Consider the following 18,662-nt stretch of genomic DNA (forward strand, 5'->3'; position numbering starts at 1 on the left):
TCCGATGACAGAATGTGGACACGGTGAATGTCCGGTGAACGTGATCTGCCAGCGCGTGTAGTGCCAACAGTAAAATTCGGAGGCGGTGATGTTATGGTGTAGTCGTGTTTTTCATGGAGAAAGTTGCAGCTCTTGTTGTGTTGTGTGGCAATATCACAGCACAGGCCTACATTGATGTTTGAAGCAGCTTCTTGCTTCCCATGTTGAAGATCGATTCGGGGATGACGATTGCATCTTTCAACACGATCGAGAGCCTCTTCATAGTGCACGGCCTTTGGCGGAGTTGTTACACGACAATAGCCGGCCGCTGTGGTCGAGCGGTTCTAGATGCTTCTGTCTGGAACAGCGCGACCGCTACGGTCGCAGGTTCGGATCTTGCCTCGGGCATGGACATGTGTGATGTCTTTAGGTTAGTTAGGTTTAATTAGTTCTAAGTTCTAGGTGACCGATGACCTCAGATGTTAAGTCCCATAGTGCTCAGAGTCATTTGAAACATTTGTTACACCTCTGTGATGTTTTGGAACGCCGACTTCGTGTCAGGCTTCACCGACCGACATCGATACTTCTCCTCTTTGCAGCCCTCCGTGGCCAATGGGCTGCCATTCCCTATGAAACCTTCCAGCACCTGATTTAAACGTATACCCAATAGAGTGAAAGATGTCATCAAGGCGCTAAGGGTGGACCAACACCATACTGAATTTCAGCATTATCGACGGAGTGCGCCACGAACTTGTAAGTCATTTTCAGCCAGGAGTCCGGATACTTTCGATCACATAGTGTACACATGTAAATAAGCAAAACAAATATTACCGTAAATGATAGATTTTGGGGTTCCCATCTGTGTAATATGTGATCGGGACAAACACAGAAGACAGTTCAGTCGAACTGTATATTGAGAACTAGAGACCTTGAGATATGTAGTGAAATGGTACACATTCATTAACCCAGGTGAGTGTATTCTCATGTTTAATTTATGATGTTTCTTGTAATGTATCGCTGTTTCTTTCTGATGAATTTATATTAATGATTAGGCACTCAGGTACTAAATATTTGAGTTGATTAATGTCAAATGCGGGAATAATTGGTCAAATAATGTCACAATGTCACTTTTTTATACTTCATTTATATTTGAATTTCCTTTTTGTTTTAATATACTAGTCTGTTGCTGAAAGATGATATAATATATTTAAAATCATGATTTCTGTATGACTGGCATTATGAGAATGGGTGTTAAGTGTCTGGAATAATTGAGAGGGTGTGGAAACAATATGTACAAGTAATTTGTGTACATAGTTAAATGGAGCCATCGTAGAGTGTGAGTGACAGACTGTTGCGACAACACAAGGGGCTTCGTTATTATGCAAGTGAAGGACAGTGTTTCATTTCGTAAAAACATGGGGGTGTGAATGTGGAAATAGCTAAATACTAAATCAAGCTGTTATGTGAAGCAAATTCTGAGCCTTCTGCAGAATGGATGGATATAACGTTGGATCAAATGTACGAATGTGGGAACACATGGGTCAAACTTGTAACCATCATCTCCTTTCTTTGCAGCATTTGGACTTGTCAGTTCGTTTTGAGAAAGTGCTCGGGGAAGGTAGCATCCTGCTTCTCAGTGTAATCCCCCCTGGTGTCAGTTTCTGTTATGAGTAGGGAGGTGATAAGCGTTGTCGGTCTTGTCTAGGCGTTCTCCTCACCTTTATATAAACATAGAAACATTTACATCGACTACATCTAGATCTAAATTATGCAACCGGCTGTGAGGTGCTTGGCAGACGGTACGTCCCACTGTACCAGTTATTAGGGTTCCTTCCGGTTTCATTCACGTATGGAGCGCGGGAAGGATGATTGTCTGAATGACTCTTTGAGTGCAGAAATTATTCTAATCTTAACCTCACGGTGCCTACGTGACCGATACGTAAGGTGTTCTAGTATACTCCTGCAGTCATCACTTAAACCAGGTTCTTTACATTTTGTTAGTAGACTTTCTCAGGATAGTTTACGTCTATCTTCAAGAGTCTTCCAGCCCAGTTTCTTCAGTGTCTCTGTGACACTCTCCCACAGATCAAACAAACTTGTGACCCGCCGTGCTACACTTTTCTGTAGACCTTCAATATCCCTTGTTGGTCCTACTTGGTACGGGTCCCGTACAATCGAGCAATATTCTAGGACCGGTATCAGGAGTGGTTTGTAACCACTCTCCTTTGTAGACTGACGAATCTTCCCCAGGATTCTACCAATGAACCTAGGTCTACCACCTGATTTACCCACGACTGAGCCTATGTGGTTCAAATGGTTCAAATGGCTATTAGCACTATGGGACTTAACATCTGACGTCATCAGCCCCTAGAACTTAGAACTACTTAAATCTAACTAACCTAGGGACATCACACACATTCATTCCCGAGGCAGGATTCGAACCTGCGACCGTAGCAATCGCGCGGTTCCGGACTGAAGCGACTAGAACCGCTCTGCCACAGTGGCCGGCGAGCCTATGTGAACATTCCATTTCATAGCCCTACAAAGGGTTACACCCAGGTATTTGTGTGAATTGGCCGATTCCAACACTGATTCATTGACATTATAGTCATACGGTAATACTTTTTCCTTTTTCTAAGTGCACAATTTAACATTTCTGAACATCTAAAGGAAGTTGCCAGTCTTTGCACCACTTTCAAATCTTATCAAGATCTGACAATATTTGTGCAGCTTCTTTCAGGTAGTACTTAATTATAAATAGCTTCATCACCTGTAATAATTCTGAGGTTACTACTAGCATTGCCTGCAAGATCATTAATATACGACATCAACAGCAAGGGTCCAACACACTTCCCTAGGACACACCTGAAGCTAGTTTTACATATGACGATGGTTCTCCGCCCAAGATAACATGCTGCATCCTCTCTACCAAAAAGTGCTCAATCCAGTCCCAAATATCGCTTGATACACCGTGTGATAGGACAACAAGCGTACGTGTGGTACAGAGTCAAATGCGTTTTGAAAATGAAATACTGCACCTACCTGCCTTGATCCAGGGTTTTCATTATGTCTCGTGAAACATATCACAAGTAGTTAACTTCTATGGATTACGATTTACTGAGTTAGCAGACAATGAGTGATTACGAGATTTGCAAGTAGTCGTTTTTTATTTCCGGTTTGATTAACTTTATTTCGCTCTAACCTTTTGAACTAACAGAATGGACTGAGTCTGTCCATGCCCTGGACGTGCAGTTCACACAAGTAAGGCAGTTTCACTACTGGCTCTCGCAGTTCAAAGAAACTACCATTGCAGCAGATGGCGTCACATTTGAACTGTGTCACAGAAAATATTAGTTTCTCATTTTGCCATTTCGCAGGTCGTGGTGATCCACTCGAGGAAGGACGTCACTCTGGTGTAGGCGGTCGGTATTCGTGGGTCGCAACACTCGGGACCAAAGCTAACGATGCCGATCTGCTTGTAACTTCCTCCGGTATTTACAACAAGTGCACTTCCGCTGTCGCCCTGCAATGTAAACAGCTATTTTTGCTCAAACATCTAATGAAGTTTTGCTACAAGTATTAAGGGAGGACGTGTGCAAAATTACAAACTCTTTGGAAAAAAACCTTATTAAGTCTAAAGTTTTCAAGGCAATGAATTGAATTTGACATAGTTCTTAAGAAATGTCACATGGATACACACATACGTTTTCTTGACTGTTGAAATTATACTTTTTAAATTATAAACAATTGATTTTTTTAAACAAGGTGAGTACAGTTATTGCTTTTAGAAGAATCTATCATAACGAACTTAATGTATTTTTTGTACAGAGTTTAGTATACCGTTGTTGCAAATATCTATGGAACAGAATATTGACACCTTCTTTTGAAAGACTTACACAGCTCTCCATATTTCTGTGAAAAAACTTCAGAGCTTTTTTCTTACATAAATGCCTTAATATTGTAGTAAATAAAAATTCCTTCCACAGAGTGTTTCATTATAGTATTGACTAATTGTATGCAACATTTAAGTAATGTAACGTCAGTTGTTTGTGAAGAAAAGGTACATTAAGTTGCCAAGCGTAACCTGAATCAAAGATTTCACACTGTTTGTGTTAGGCCTTACCTTATCTAAATGAACTAGAGGAAACCATATGCATTCTCCTCTTCGTCCTCAGGCGCCTTTCTTTGCCTATTCTCTTACGTTACCGTGTTTCTCGAGCTATTCTAGGGTAGCGTCTTTGAATAATTATCAAAACGCCCTCGCTAACGGGTTCGAACCCCGCCAAAGCTTAAATTTTGAATGATAATCAGCATTGGAGGCCAAGACTTCTTCATTTTGAAAATTGGGGGTGGGAGGGGGAGGAGCGGGAGCTCTATTTCCCTGGAGGAAGGGGAGGGGGCAGAATTCACACCTTCAGGAGAAGAATCAGCAATGATTAACGGCATGAGGAGGCAGAAAACAATGGAAACCACTGGATTAAAGATACATGACCTGTATCCAAAGGCCGTGTGCCCTCTAACTGACCGTGAAACTCGACCTGCTCTGAAAGTCGTGCAGCACCTCCGTGGCCAGTATGATCTTCAGAATTCTCTGTAACCAAGCACGTGTGGGATATTATGGGCTGAGAACTGACCCGTGTGACTCGTCAACCAACAACACTTACTTAAGTAGGTGGATAGGTCGAGCAGGCGTGACATAACGTATCCCAGGATAGTATTCACCACCTGTACAATCGACCGGATTCCAGAGTCAGTGCCTGCATTGTCTTATTTATACTGGTGTTTCAGCAAGGGACGATACCTGGGACCTCGGAACCACTTGTGCTATTGATCTGTAAATGTGATCATTTTGTGTACTCCACCAGCGCTGTTACACCAATACGTCTTGAGCGAATTGGAAACCTCTAAAAGAGTGTGCTGTTTTTTTTCCGGCAGTGTATACTCCAGAGTACGGTCTGAAGACCGTCGGTCTTTGGACTGAAACCGGGAAGCAGTAATTGTGATTTGTGCGATCGAGACTGTTTTTCCAAGTACAAACTATTTTTTGCCGTAACATCGCTAAAATATTTATGGTTGATATGAAATTAAGCGAATGCACGGACGGTGAATGTGAGACAGATCATTTCGTCTGAGCCACATGCAAAGCGCTAGACAACCATGGCTAGAGTACTGGTTCAGCTTTTGGAGTCCTTCTCTGGTTAGTAAGCAATAGGCATGAAATGAATTTAAAGGTAGTCTCTTAGGTTCGTAACATGTCGGTACTACACATTAAGAAAAAGTAAAAGAGGTCTAGGGGGTCTGAAATGGGAATCTTGGGGACAAAGCCGACGTAATTATCACGAAACCCTGCTCAAAGACAATATTATCATTCTGTTACCGCAGTAGTACTTCGAGGTTAGAGGCTGCATCTCAGGAATATGTGAATAAGATAGGAGACATCTGGATGCTCACAGAGGAGTGGAGATACTTATATCCCCCATGTCGCAGCCCCGCTCAATACACATATGGTTCAAATGGTTTAAATGGCTGTAAGCAATAAGCGACTTAACTTCTGAGGTCATCAGTCGCCTAGATCTTAGAACTAAACTAAGGACATTACACACATCCATGCCCGAGGCACGATTCGAACCTTCGACCGTAGTGGTCGCTCGGTTCCAGACTGTAGCGCCTAGAACCAAATGGCCACTCCGGCCTGCAATACACATATGGAATGGCATAGAAAAGAACTAATATTTGTACGAATTCTTCTACGCCATACACTGTACAGTGCCTTGTAGACCATATACATAGAAGTTCAAAAGGTTAAAGTGACGAACGACCCAAGGGTATGAGCCTGGTCATAGAGAGATGGGTTTTCGTGTTACCGTAAACTAACGCTTGCACTGATCTGGTCAACACTTCGCAGTTCTTCGGAGCCGAGCAGCTAACGTTACGTCATTACCTGTAGTCAGATAAAAGAAAATCTGACACTCTCCCTATCGAAAGATGGTTCTAATGGCTCTGAGCACTATGGGACTTAACATCTATGGTCATCAGTGCCCTAGAACTTAGAACTACTTAAACCTAACTAACCTAAGTACATCACAAAACACCTAGTCATCACGAGGCAGAGAAAATCCCTATCGAAAGACTGGAATACATGTTAAATGACTAATTTAGAAGGCATACTAATTATGCTAGTCTTCTGCGCCAGTAGCATCATTTCTTGCGTAGCGATACCACCACTTTAAAATTATCAAGGCGTTTATGTGATATCACGAGTCCTGTGCGTGCGTGCCAAGGAATGAGATACTGGCAGTCATAACATTCTCACAATTATGTCGTCTTGCAGAAGGACACGACCGACCTAAGTACAAAGATACAAGGATTTACATAATGGTTCATATTGCTTTGAGGAACATGGGACTTAACTTCTGAGGTCAGCAGTCCCCTAGAACTCAGAACTACTTAAATCTAACTAACCAAAGGACATCACACACATCCATGCCCGAGGCTGGATTCGAACCTGCAACCGTAGCGTTAATATAATGAGTGGTGCATACGTTCGTAGCCTTTTCCCATTAGTTTAATAAACACAACATAACAGAGACTTTAGTCATCACTAATGTATTGTCCTTCACTATTTACAACAGTCTGTCAACACTGGAGTAACTTCACGATTCTGCTACGGTAAGACTTGTCTAGCCATGTTCGAAACGCATTTCCATCTGGAAGGTAAGTTCCTTGAAGGTTGTTCGATAGAGATCGGAAAAGGTAAAAATCTAAGGGTACAAGATCAGATGAATAAGGTGGGTGTGACTGACTTCTAAACTCAACTCCTGCAAGTGTTTTTTGTCAGTGTAGCAGAATGCGGGCAGGCATTATCGTAGAGTAGCATCACTTCACGCAGTCTTTCTGGCCGATGTTCTTGGATTGGTCTGCAAGGGGTCTCAGTTGTTGACAGTAAACGTCAGCAGTGATGGTTACACCTCGGGAAAGCAATTCCTAGTACACCACACCTTCGCTGATTCACCGGATGCATAACATTATCTTTTGTGGATGCGCCCAGGTATTTGTAGTGGGAGCTGCTGCTTTATTTGAGCTCAGCCATTCCTCTTTTTTCCGTACGAAAGCAGAGAGACTACACTTATCGTCGCCATTCTGTCCATGCAGGATAAAATGGTCGGTGTTGTTCACGAGCCAATGGATGACGAGCTAGAAGAGGTGCACATATCGTCACCCGCCGATTTTTGTGATTTTGGCTTAGAGTATGCTGTACACACATCCGATCTTTCAACCTTCCCCATTTTATGCAGAAGTCGTACAACGGCGGAATGATCACAGTTCATCTCATTTGCCAATTCTCGAGTACAGAGACCAAGATTACTCTGGATTAATGAGTTCAAACGATTTTCATCGAACTCCGAAGATCTTCCTGCGAGTGGAGAGTCACTAATGTCAGAAAGATTCTTCTTAAAACGACAAAACTATGTTATTATCGTGATCTGTCCAACGACATGTTTCTGGCTGTGTCCGCTGCCGTCACCGCTCTATTGAACTCAAACAGAAGAATATCTGCATCTACATCTACATGGACGATCTGCAAATCACATTTAGGTGCCTGGCAGAGGGTTCATCGAACCATCTTCACAATTCCCTATTATTCCAATCTCGTATAGCGCGCGGAAAGAATGAACACCTATATCCTTCCGTACGATCTCTGATTTCCCTTATTTTATCGTGGTGATCGTTCCTCCCAATGTAGGTCGGTGTCAACAAAATATTTTCGCATTCGGAGGAGAAAATTGGTGATTCGAATTTCGTGAGAAGATTCCGTCACAAAGAAAAATGCCTTTCTTTTAACGATTTCCAGCCGAAATCCTGTATCATTTCTGTGACACTCTCTCCCATATTTCGCGATAATACAAAACGTGCTGCCTTTCTTTGAACTTTTTCGATATACTCCGTCGGTCGTATCTGGTAAGGACCACACACCGCGCAGCAGTAATCTAAAAGAGGACGGACAAGCGTAGTGTAAGCAGTCTCCTTAGTAGATCTGTTACATTTTCTAAGTGTCCTGCTTTTAAAACGCAGTCTTTGGTTAGCCTTCCCCACAACATTTTTTATTTGTTCCTCCCAAGTTCTTCATAATTGTAATACATACGTATTTAGGTGAATTTACGACTTTTAGATTATACTGATTTATCGTGTAATAGACGTTTAACGACTTCCTTTTAGCACTCATGTGGATGACCTCACACGTTTCGTTATCCAGGGGCAATTGCCACTTTTCGCACCATTCAGATATTTTTTCTAAATAGTTCTGCAGTTTTTTTGAGCTTCTGATGACTTTGTTAGTCGATAAACGACAGCGTCTGCAAACAACCGAAGACTGCTGCTCATATTGTCTCCAAAATCGTTTATATAGATAATGAACAGCAAAGAGCCTATAAAACTACCCTGGGAAACGCCAGAAATCACTTACTCGATGACGTTCCGTCAATTAGTACAAACTCTGACCTCTCTGAGAGGAAATCACAAATCCAGTCACATAACTGAGACGATATTCCATAAGCACGCAATTTCACTACGAGTTGCTTGTATGGTACAGTGTCAGAAGCCTTCCAGAAATCCAGAAATACGGAATCGATCTGAAATTCCTTGTCAATAGCACTCAACACTTCATCTGAATAAAGGGCTAGTTGTGTTTCACAGGAACGATGTGTTCTAAACACATGCTGACTGTATATCAATAGACAGATTTCTTCGAGGTAATTCATAATGTTCGAACACAATATATGTTCGAAAATCCGGCTACATATCGACGTTAACGATATGGACCTATAATTTAGTGGATTACTCATACTACCTTACTTGAATATTGGTGTGACCGCTGCAACTTTCCAATCTTTGGGTACGGATCTTTTGTCGAGTGAACGGGTATATATGATTGTTAGTTATGGAGCTACTGCATCAGCATACTCCGAAAGGAACCTAATTCACTTAAAGTCTAGACCAGAAGATTTGCTTTTATTAAGTGATCTAAGTTGCTTCACTACTTCAAGGTTCTACATTACTCATGTTAGCAGCTGTTCTTCATTCGAATTCTGGAATATTTACTTCGTCTTCTTTTATGAAGGCATTTCGGAATACGTCGGAAATGTTTCGATTTTTCCACTTGGCGCTCAATTTTATCTATTCACTATCTCCAAATGACAAAATGACAATGTGTAAACTCAAATAGCAGTAGTTAACCACAAATAAAAATGACGAGGACCGATAATTAAACACGAAGCAGCCGGAACACCAATAAACAAAACAAAAACGCAACGAACTTATACGCCAATCTAATAAATGCTGCGCAGTGGTTAGCACACTGGACTCGCATTCGGGAGGACGACGGTTCAATCTCGCGTCCGGCCATACAGATTTAGGTTTTCCGTGATTTCCCTAAATCGCTCCACGCAAATGCTGGGATGGTTCCTTTGAAAGGCCACGGCCGACTTCCTTCCTGTCCTTCCCTAATCTGATGAGACCAATGACCTCGCTGTTTGGTCTCTTCCCCCAAACAATCCAATTCAATCCCAATAAATGCTAGCATGCAAAACACTTGTACACAAATGTGGACGATAAAAGCCATCTTACGATAATGATAAGTACATTTAGTCAGAGAAAACCCCATTTTATTTAAAATTAGAAAATTACTAATAATAATGGCGTGTGACGAGGGCCTTGCGTCGGGTAGACCGCTCGCCTGGTCCAAGTCTTTCGATTTGACGCCACTTCGGTGACTTGCACGTCGATGGGGATGAAATGATGATGATTAGATCAACAGAACACCCAGTCCCTGAGCAGAGAAAATCTCCGACCCAGCCGGGAATCGAACCCGGGCCCTTAGAATTAACAGTCTGTTGCGTTGACCACTCAGCTACCAGAAGCGGACACTGTAATTTAAAAATCACAACGTGCACCGATATTGGTTGCTCTACGCTTCTGCGCAGTTTCTGCTCGTGAAATCACAGTCTACCTCAATTTACGCAGAACTTTTAACATCGTTTGATTCAGTTCTCAGACATATTCGGCTGATGTACCCTTATAGGTTTATTTTTAAATACACCCACAAATCAGGCGCGCCGTAACTTAGCTAACTGTATGTTCGTCGGAGAGGGCTTCATGAATACAAGACAGAGACTGGAAAGAAGTGTGACACGCAACTAATAATGTATGAGGATAAGAAACGGGATATCAGAAAGTTTCAAATTTGAGGTCTTGAGTGCGTAATAACACTGTATAAGTCTAAGACTCTGTCTTTACGAAAATCGCATGACAATTTTTTTTGTCGGCTACCAATAATTTTTCATAAAATTTTCGCAACCACCAGAACCAGAATCGAAGGGTTACGGTTACACTTAAAAAGGAGCTATCACCATTAGACATCCATTTTGTTATCGACGTTCGAAACCATTATTGACAGGAATATCGGAGATCGGAAACTATTGAAGAAATCCCTTAAATGAGACAGAAAGAATGCAAGCATCAGACATCCCTCAGATTTCACAGAATTCAGCACAGTTCAGTTGAATAACTTACAGAACGACTAGAAGGCACTCACTGCACTTTGAAGCATCAAGCTACAGCTCGAATTGAGACAAGTTACCACGTCCGTTACTTGAATAGGAGATTAGGTGAAGGGGGCAACGTGCTGCTTATGAATAGGAGCCGCATTTATCTTGGACATACAGCAGTCTTGATACTGCAGACAAATGTCTCTTCAGCGGGTAACAGGGGACGACAATCACGTTGAAGGGCTTTCCTAGACTGGATGTAGCGTCCGATACAATACAATAGAAAGAAGCTGGTAGAACACTTCACTTAGTGGATTTACTTCGAAACACAGATCTGCTATCAAGTGTGACGCATCTACCGTAAGTGGTCCTTGTGGCGCCTTGTTAGTCAACGGCCGGCCGGTGTGGCCGTGAAGTTCTAGGCACTTCAGTCTGGAACCGCTTGACGGCTACGGTCGCAGGTTCGAATCCGGCCCCGGGCATGGATGTGTGTGATGACCGTAGGTTAGTTAGGTTTAATTAGTTCTAAGTTCTAGGCGACAGATGACCTCAAAAGTTAAGTCGCATATTGTTCAGAGCCATTTGAACCATTTGTTAGTCAATGACTTTCAGTGTGTCCTATGGATGGCAGTAGCAGATTCAGGCTGGAGGAACCCGACACAATGCATGTCGGTGCCCCGTATGTCGGCGACAACGGACATTAATTGAGCATTCGGAGAAGAAAAATTTGTGACATAACAGAATCCGAGGTTTTGCACATATTGACATGATGACGCTGGAATACTTTTAAGGGATAAACGTTCTTGGCCGGTGTGTGTGTGTGTGTGTGTGTGTGTGTGTGTGTGACGCGAGGGTGAGTGGAGGGGCACGGAATAAGGAGTTACGCAAGAGCGACAAAGCTTTCTAAAAACTCGTTTCATTGGAAAGATAAAAAATCCACGCTGGTTAGTTAGATGAATATTCACGAACAATGACTGTTTTGAACGCAAGGTGAGAGACTTGCACGTGGTGTGGAATAGTTTCTGTGAGGCCTCTTGTGAGGTACTTGCACGCTTGCTCGGACGCGCAAGAATTTTCTTATGTGTGTAAACGATCTCGGTCAAGATTTTTCTGTCTGATATAGCGTCCGAAAGCCGCCTTCTTACCTTCTGTCGATACATTCTGCTACCTCAGGCGCACTGCACTGTAATGCCACTACGCCATCTCACCATCGCTGCAGAGACTAATAACGAAACTACAGCACTTCCATGAAAAGTCTGGGACGATTAAGATCCAGGAAAATAGTGGTAAGACAATTATCGCAGTTGGCATATTTCTACTACTTTTTTGTTTAACAATTAACTGAAAAGTCTTTAATGAGTGATAATAAGCATTGTAAATTATCACTACAATCGGTCTACATGCGATCAAAAAGTGGTTTGATGGAACTTAAATGACTGTAATATAAATGGCTCTGAACACTATGGGACTTAACTGCTGTCATCAGTCCCCTAGAACTTAGAACTACTTAAACCTAACTAACCTAAGGACATCACACACATCCATGTCCGACGCAGGATTCGAACCTGCGACCGTAGCGGTCGCGCGGTTCCAGACCACTGTAATATAATCTTTTTACGTTTCTCAAGGTGGTGCACGTAATCCTTTTACATGTTATAATTCAAGTACAACATTTTTATAATTTACAATTGTGATTAATGTTTATCAGTTTCACGAGTGCTTTTATTAAATACTTCCAACACCACGTAACTTTATTCTCATTGTGGGTACCAACAGGCTAACAATGGTAGTGGGAGAGAAACGCATTAAACGATTTCTAGGTCTTACATCTTCTGTTATAATCACACTCGCTCACGGTGACAGATCAGTAACAACTGAAAACTATGGAGATTAGATGTCGCACTAAATTGCGTTACAATATATGTTAGTAGGTCAACAGTGCGTGGAAACACAGAGTGAGCCTCAACCATCAATAGCAAATATTGTTAACCTGATATAACAAGTTGTGACAAAATGAATTAATTACAAGTTTGCATTGTACATAGCATTTACATTTTGACAACTACTGTATAGCTTGAAAGCCACAGGAGGTGTTACTAAGGAGTAAGTAGGATGTACTACTTTCCACTCACAAAGCATGCACTTGTGTCGACGTCATGGGCACACAACATACTTTCAACAATGATACCAGGTTTGAAGTACTTCTTGCATTTTATATTGGAGATGACATACACCGTAGTCCATTGAAGAGTCTCTTGAGTGGTTGAATCTGCAACGAAAAGAATTTGATGACATCGTACTTGTATTTCTTAGCAACGTGGACATCCATTTACTATACTCTTCCGCAGCGATTTAAAATAAATAAGTTAACAGTATCGATTCACAGATATTCTGTATTTAATGATCTGCGCTGAAGACGAAAATTATAATAATAATCTTTGAAATAATTAGTGGCAGTTCTTACTTCAGTTACTGAATCCCGTACTTCCAATTTGTTTCATTGTGATACAGAATCGATCAGTTCTTCTTTGTAAACCATAATATTTTGTATGTACCGGGTGATCAAAAAGATAGTGTAAATTTGAAAACTGAATAAATCACGGAATAATGTAGATGGAGAGGTACAAATTGACACACATGCTTGGAATGACATGGGGTTTTATTAGAACCGAAAAAATACAAAAGTTCAAAAATTGTCCCACGGATGGCGCTTCATCTGATCAGAATAGCAATAATTAACATAACAAAGTAAGATAAAGCAAAGATGATGTTCTTTACAGGAAATGCTTAATATGTCCACCATCACTCCTCAACAATAGTCGAGGAATAATGTTGTGAACAGCACTGTTAAGTATGTCCGGAGTTATGGTGAGGCATTGGCTTCGGATGTCGTCTTTCAGCATCCCTAGAGATGTCGGTCGATCACGATACACTTGCGACTTCAGGTAACCCCAAAGCCAATAATCGCATGGACTGAGGTCTGGGGACCTGGGAGGCCAAGCTTGACGAAAGTGGCGGCTGAGCACACGATCATCACCAAACGATGCGCGCAAGAGATCTTTCACGCGTCTAGCAATATGGGGTGGAGTGCCAAGCTGCATAAACATCGTACGTTCCAGCAGATGTTTATCAGGCATGCAGGGGATGATGCGATTCTGTAACGTATCGGCGTAGCTCTAATCCGTCTAAGTAGCAGTTACAAAACCAGCATCACGCATTTCCTCGAAGAAAAAAGGCCAGATAACGGTAGATGTGGTAAATCCAACGCATACCGTGACTTTCTCGTTGTGCAATGGAGTTTACACGACAGTTCTAGGATTTTCGGTAGCCCAAATTCTGCAATTGTGGGCGTTGACAGATCCTCGGAGCGTGAAATGAGCTTCGTCGGCCCACAACACGTTACAGTAGATGTGGTAAATCCAACGCATACCGTGACTTTCTCGTTGTGCAATGGAGTTTACACGACAGTTCTAGGATTTTCGGTAGCCGAAATTCTGCAATTGTGGGCGTTGACAGATCCTCGGAGCGTGAAATGAGCTTCGTCGGTCCACAACACGTTACGCAAACAATCGTTATTTTCCGCCATCTTTTGAATCGCCCACACCGCAAATGCCCTCCGCTCCACTAAATCGCCAGGTAACAGTTCATGATGCCGATGGCTTTTTTACGGATAGCGTCGGAGGGTACGCCTCAGTGCCAACCAAACAGTAGTGTATGGAATGCCGGTGCGACGTGCGACTGCACGAGCGCTGATTTCCCCGAGCGTAGACGAACCCGCTACAGTCTCCATTTCTTCCTGAACTGTCTCAGCAGCATTACGCCTTGTGCTCAGTCGGCCACTACGGGGTCTATCGTCTAAACAACCCATCGCTTCGAACTTCGAAATCATTCTCGCCAAATCTACATTTGTCAACGGACCTTTACCCGTTCGAATCCCCTTACTATGGCGATAGGATCGTAACGTTGACCTAGCACATTCTCCATTCTGATAATACAGCTTCACTAAAAGCGCCTTTTCAGGTAACGTCAACATGCTGCGACTGCTGGCGCATCTGTTTCTCTCTCTCATTACAGCTCCTTTTGTACACGATTGTCATGCGCAGTCACTGACGTTTTGCTGTCCAGTGCCATCTGTCGGACATTTTGTGAACTTTGTTTTTTTTTGTTCTAATAAAACCCCATGTCAGTTCAAGCATGTGTGTCATTTTTTACCTCTCTTACTACCTTATTCCGTGGTTTATTAAATTTTAAAATTTATACTGACTTTTTGATCAACCGGTATTTACATATTGGTTATTCACTGGCGAAAAATTCTAATTTTTATTGACGGGTTTACACAGGGTGGTCAGAAACAGTCTGAAAAGCTTGTAGGTGTGTTCCAAGGAAGGTTGTTCTGAAAAAAGATTGTTAAGATAAAACTTCGATGCGTAACGCCGTTTCCGAGTTCATAGGCTTTGAAATTATCCAGTCAGGCGTGCGCAAATTCAAGTGGCCTGCTCTGGACGGTGTCCCCAAACGTGTTCCTCGTTTGGTTTCCTAAAACTAAACAAGACAGCGATACAAAAACTGGCCATGGGACGGTAGTGAGGATCGAACCCGAGTCAAACGCTGAACAGTCTCGTGCGTTATGAGAGCAAATGATACTAATTGTAACTGGCGGCCGGCTTGAATGTGCGTTGGCAATAGCCCGATTGGATATCTTCAGTGCTATTTAATTCGGAAACGGCGCAACGTATCGACTTTTTCTCTTAACGGTTATTCCAATCACAATTTACCGTGCAGCACCCTTACAAGCTTTCCATACTGTTTCTGACCACCCTGTAAATATCACCCATCCAAAACGTTCCGAGACTGATTTCTTTCGGACAGATACTATCTTCATATAGATAAGACTTTTGGACTGATGACCTTTCTTCGGTGTGGATGCACTCACATTGCCCGAACTCTTACGGGACCCTGTAGATTGACTGTGGCGAGTAATGAGTATAGCGGGCACGGACACTAGAAATGTAGTGTGTCGGCAGTAAGTTGGAAATGTGAGTCTCACAGGGAGCGTGCCAGAGATAAGTTCCTGCAGTCGCACAAACCTCTGTGTCCTCGATGGCTCAGAGGGATAGAACGTCTGCCAGGCAAGCGGGAGATCCCGAGTTTGAGTCCCGGTCGGGGCACACATTTTCAACTGTCCCCATTGATATGTATCAACGTATGTAAGCAGCTGAAGGTCTGGATTTCACTGTAATTTCATAGATAATATGTAATCCTTCCTACCTGTTATTCCCGTTAGTCGTTTATTTCTACTCTGGTAGTCGGAATTATGGATTTCGTTAATCATTATAATAACGCTTATCATTCGCACACCCAATCAACTATATATATAAAAAAAGTAGCGAATGATATTCACCGGTCCTGGTTCATTAGGGTTAGCTCACATATCCCGGTCCCCTACTTTATTTCTTGATGCGAGGGGGATTTCCCTGGCAGAGCCATCACGAACACTATGCACGCATGATTAGTTCAGAAATCAACTAAGAATGTGTTCAAAAATGTTCAGAAACCAACAGGGAAGCGATTCTAAATCATATGAATAATTGACAGATCAACGAGCACTGGATGCTAGACGCTTTGTGAAACAAGATTTTTTTTCTTCAAGGATATGAAATTGGCACCTCCTTAAATTGCCGCCCCAGCTAGTCCTCAATCCCCCCCACCACCGTCCCCAAGACACGGGCCTGGCTTAAAGTAACAATTGACGTCCATTCGACCACTCAATTGCGCGTAGTCAGGTTTAAGTTGTGAACGTGTGATGATTGTCAATGTTGCTGTGTCACATACCGCAATGGAGCAACATCTCTAAGTCAAACATTTAACTATTCCCCAGAATGTTCTGAAGAAGAGAAAGCTGTATGCAAAGTTTGTCCCACGCCTACCGACTCCCGAACGAAAACGACGACGCATGGACTCTTGCCGCGACTGAAGTGCAAAACGTTTTTTTTTTTGCCTCAGAACGCCATCGCGTATGACCTGATTAGATGTTATCAGTACGAACCTTTCTCAAAACGATAGAGAGTAGAAATTCTCATAAAGGTACCATTCTTTGACGAAATAACCGAAACTGAAGCTAATGCGATGTGCGAGTTGAACAACATCCCAAAAATCACTTTTCTGTCAGTTTCACATGGTCGCGTAAAAGTTATGTGTATTATATTCAAGTTGTGAAAGACAATGAGAACACCTGAAATGTTAAATCTACCATATTGACTTGTCTCAAACTTTCATTAAACCAGTAGCTAAACTTTTAAAAAAATCTGTGTGAAGTGTTCAGTGATGAACTATTTGAAGGGGTGCCATGTGACATCCGTCCATACCAAGTGACGAAAATAATTAAGAACAAAATTTAAAGGAAAATAGGTAATGTGTAAGACTATACATCTGAAAAGGTCTCCCTTCTGACCCTGGTCAGTCATAGGATTTTCACTTGTCAGTTATCACTTCTTCCCTTTTTGGTAATCTTTGTTGAATGAGAAACAACGAGTCGCTCGGTGGTTCGGAATTCACGTTAAACTGTTGTTCCTTCTGCAACTGGGTGGACAAATCCGTCCCAAGATGTAAGAAAGGTAAAGCCACGCATCCTCTAATAGGACCGTGCCTATTAAAGTGCTGTGCGGTTGAAAACAAGCTTCGGATTGACAACAGCTTTATTTTACTTTTAAAGAAAATGTCTTTGTCCTCTTCCCTATGTATGTACACTGTGTTTAATCTGAATTCGTCAGTGGGATGAATAAAGTGGCCCAAACAAACAATTGCAGATTAAGTAAAAGGTGTCCGTCGCAACTGTCTAACGTCTCTTGCTATTAGGGATGATCTAGACGTCAGTGAACTATAAGGTGGGCTCTCTCTACAATTGTGAGGTCTCATGATCAAAGTCATTGACTTACCCATGCCAGCAACGGCTGGCCCACCTTACCGATAACATCTCTTATCATTGACATTATCACCCTAATAGTGACGACACCATTATTATCAAAAATGTAATCAAGCCCTGTTCTTTCCCCCCTCCCTCTTACCAGCCAATAAAAATCCAAGATGGCGGAACTAGACGAGTTGTACTGCTGGGAAAATAAAAAAGTCGTCGTGTAGTATTAAAATGAGGCAGTCAACTGCGTAAAAATGGCGCCAACATCGCAGATATCCAGTAAAAGATTATGTACCTTTCATTTGAATAACCTCCTCGGTCAAAGATAAACATTATTTCCGTGAAATGCAAAGATATTTGCATTCACTTACGTAAATCTATATTTAATGAGAATAATAATAAAATAATGTTAAAATTGTGTCACGTTGCGAAATATCTGACGAATTCAAACATACACTCATGCTCAAAAGAAACAGAAAACTTGAATGACTAAAAATAAGACGTTCATATTCACAGGACGTGTACATTAGTACACTACTGGCCATTAAAATTTCTACACCAAGAAGAAATGCACATGATAAACGGGTATTCGTTGGACAAATATACTGGAACTGACATATGATTACATTTTCACGCAATTTGGGTGCATAGATCCTGAGAAATCTATACTCTGAACAACCAACTCTGCCCAAAATAACGGCCTTCACACGCTTGGGCATTGAGTCAAACAGAGCTTGGATGGGGTGTACAGGTACAGCTGTCCATGCAGCTTCAGCATGATACCACAGCTCATCAAGAGTAGTGACTGGCGTATTGTGACGAACCAGTTGCTCTGCCACCATTGACCAGACGTTTTCGATTGGTGAGAGTTCTGGAGAATGTGCTGGCCAGGGCAGCAGTAGAACATTTTCAGTATCCAGAAAGGCCCGTACAGGAGCTGCAACATGTGGTCGTACATTATCCAGCTGAAATGTAGGGTTTTGCAGGGATCGAATGAAGGGTAGAGCCACGAATCGTAACACATCTGAAAAGTAACGTCCTCTGTGCAAAGTGCCGCCAATGTGAACAACAAGTGACCGAGACGTGTAACCAATAGCACCCCATACCATCAAGCCCGGTGATACGTCAGTATGGCGATGACGAATACAAGCTTCCAATGTGCGTTCACCGCGATGTCGCCAAACACAGATGTGACCATCATGATGCTGTAAACGGAACCTGAATTT

The 18,662-nt window shown here is 42.3% G+C and overlaps 1 protein-coding gene across 3 annotated transcripts in view; it reads right to left on the bottom strand.

Moving 5' to 3' along the window:
* Window positions 1–3,127: 3,127 nt before the first annotated feature.
* LOC126284726 (chymotrypsinogen A-like) overlaps window positions 3,128–18,662 on the bottom strand; it is an 87,158-nt gene continuing 71,623 nt past the window's right edge. For all 3 annotated transcript variants that reach the window (XR_007551534.1, XR_007551533.1, XM_049983861.1), the window contains 2 exons: window positions 12,656–12,792; window positions 3,128–3,502 (listed from right to left, as the gene is read on the bottom strand). Coding sequence is in view for 1 of the 3 variants with exons in the window: in XM_049983861.1 (XP_049839818.1) it covers window positions 3,338–3,502; window positions 12,656–12,792 (302 nt within the window). In the remaining 2 variants the exon portion in view is untranslated. The remainder of the gene's footprint in view (window positions 3,503–12,655; window positions 12,793–18,662) is intronic.

Source organism: Schistocerca gregaria, chromosome 8, assembly GCF_023897955.1.
Source record: "Schistocerca gregaria isolate iqSchGreg1 chromosome 8, iqSchGreg1.2, whole genome shotgun sequence".
NCBI lineage: Eukaryota > Metazoa > Arthropoda > Insecta > Orthoptera > Acrididae > Schistocerca > Schistocerca gregaria.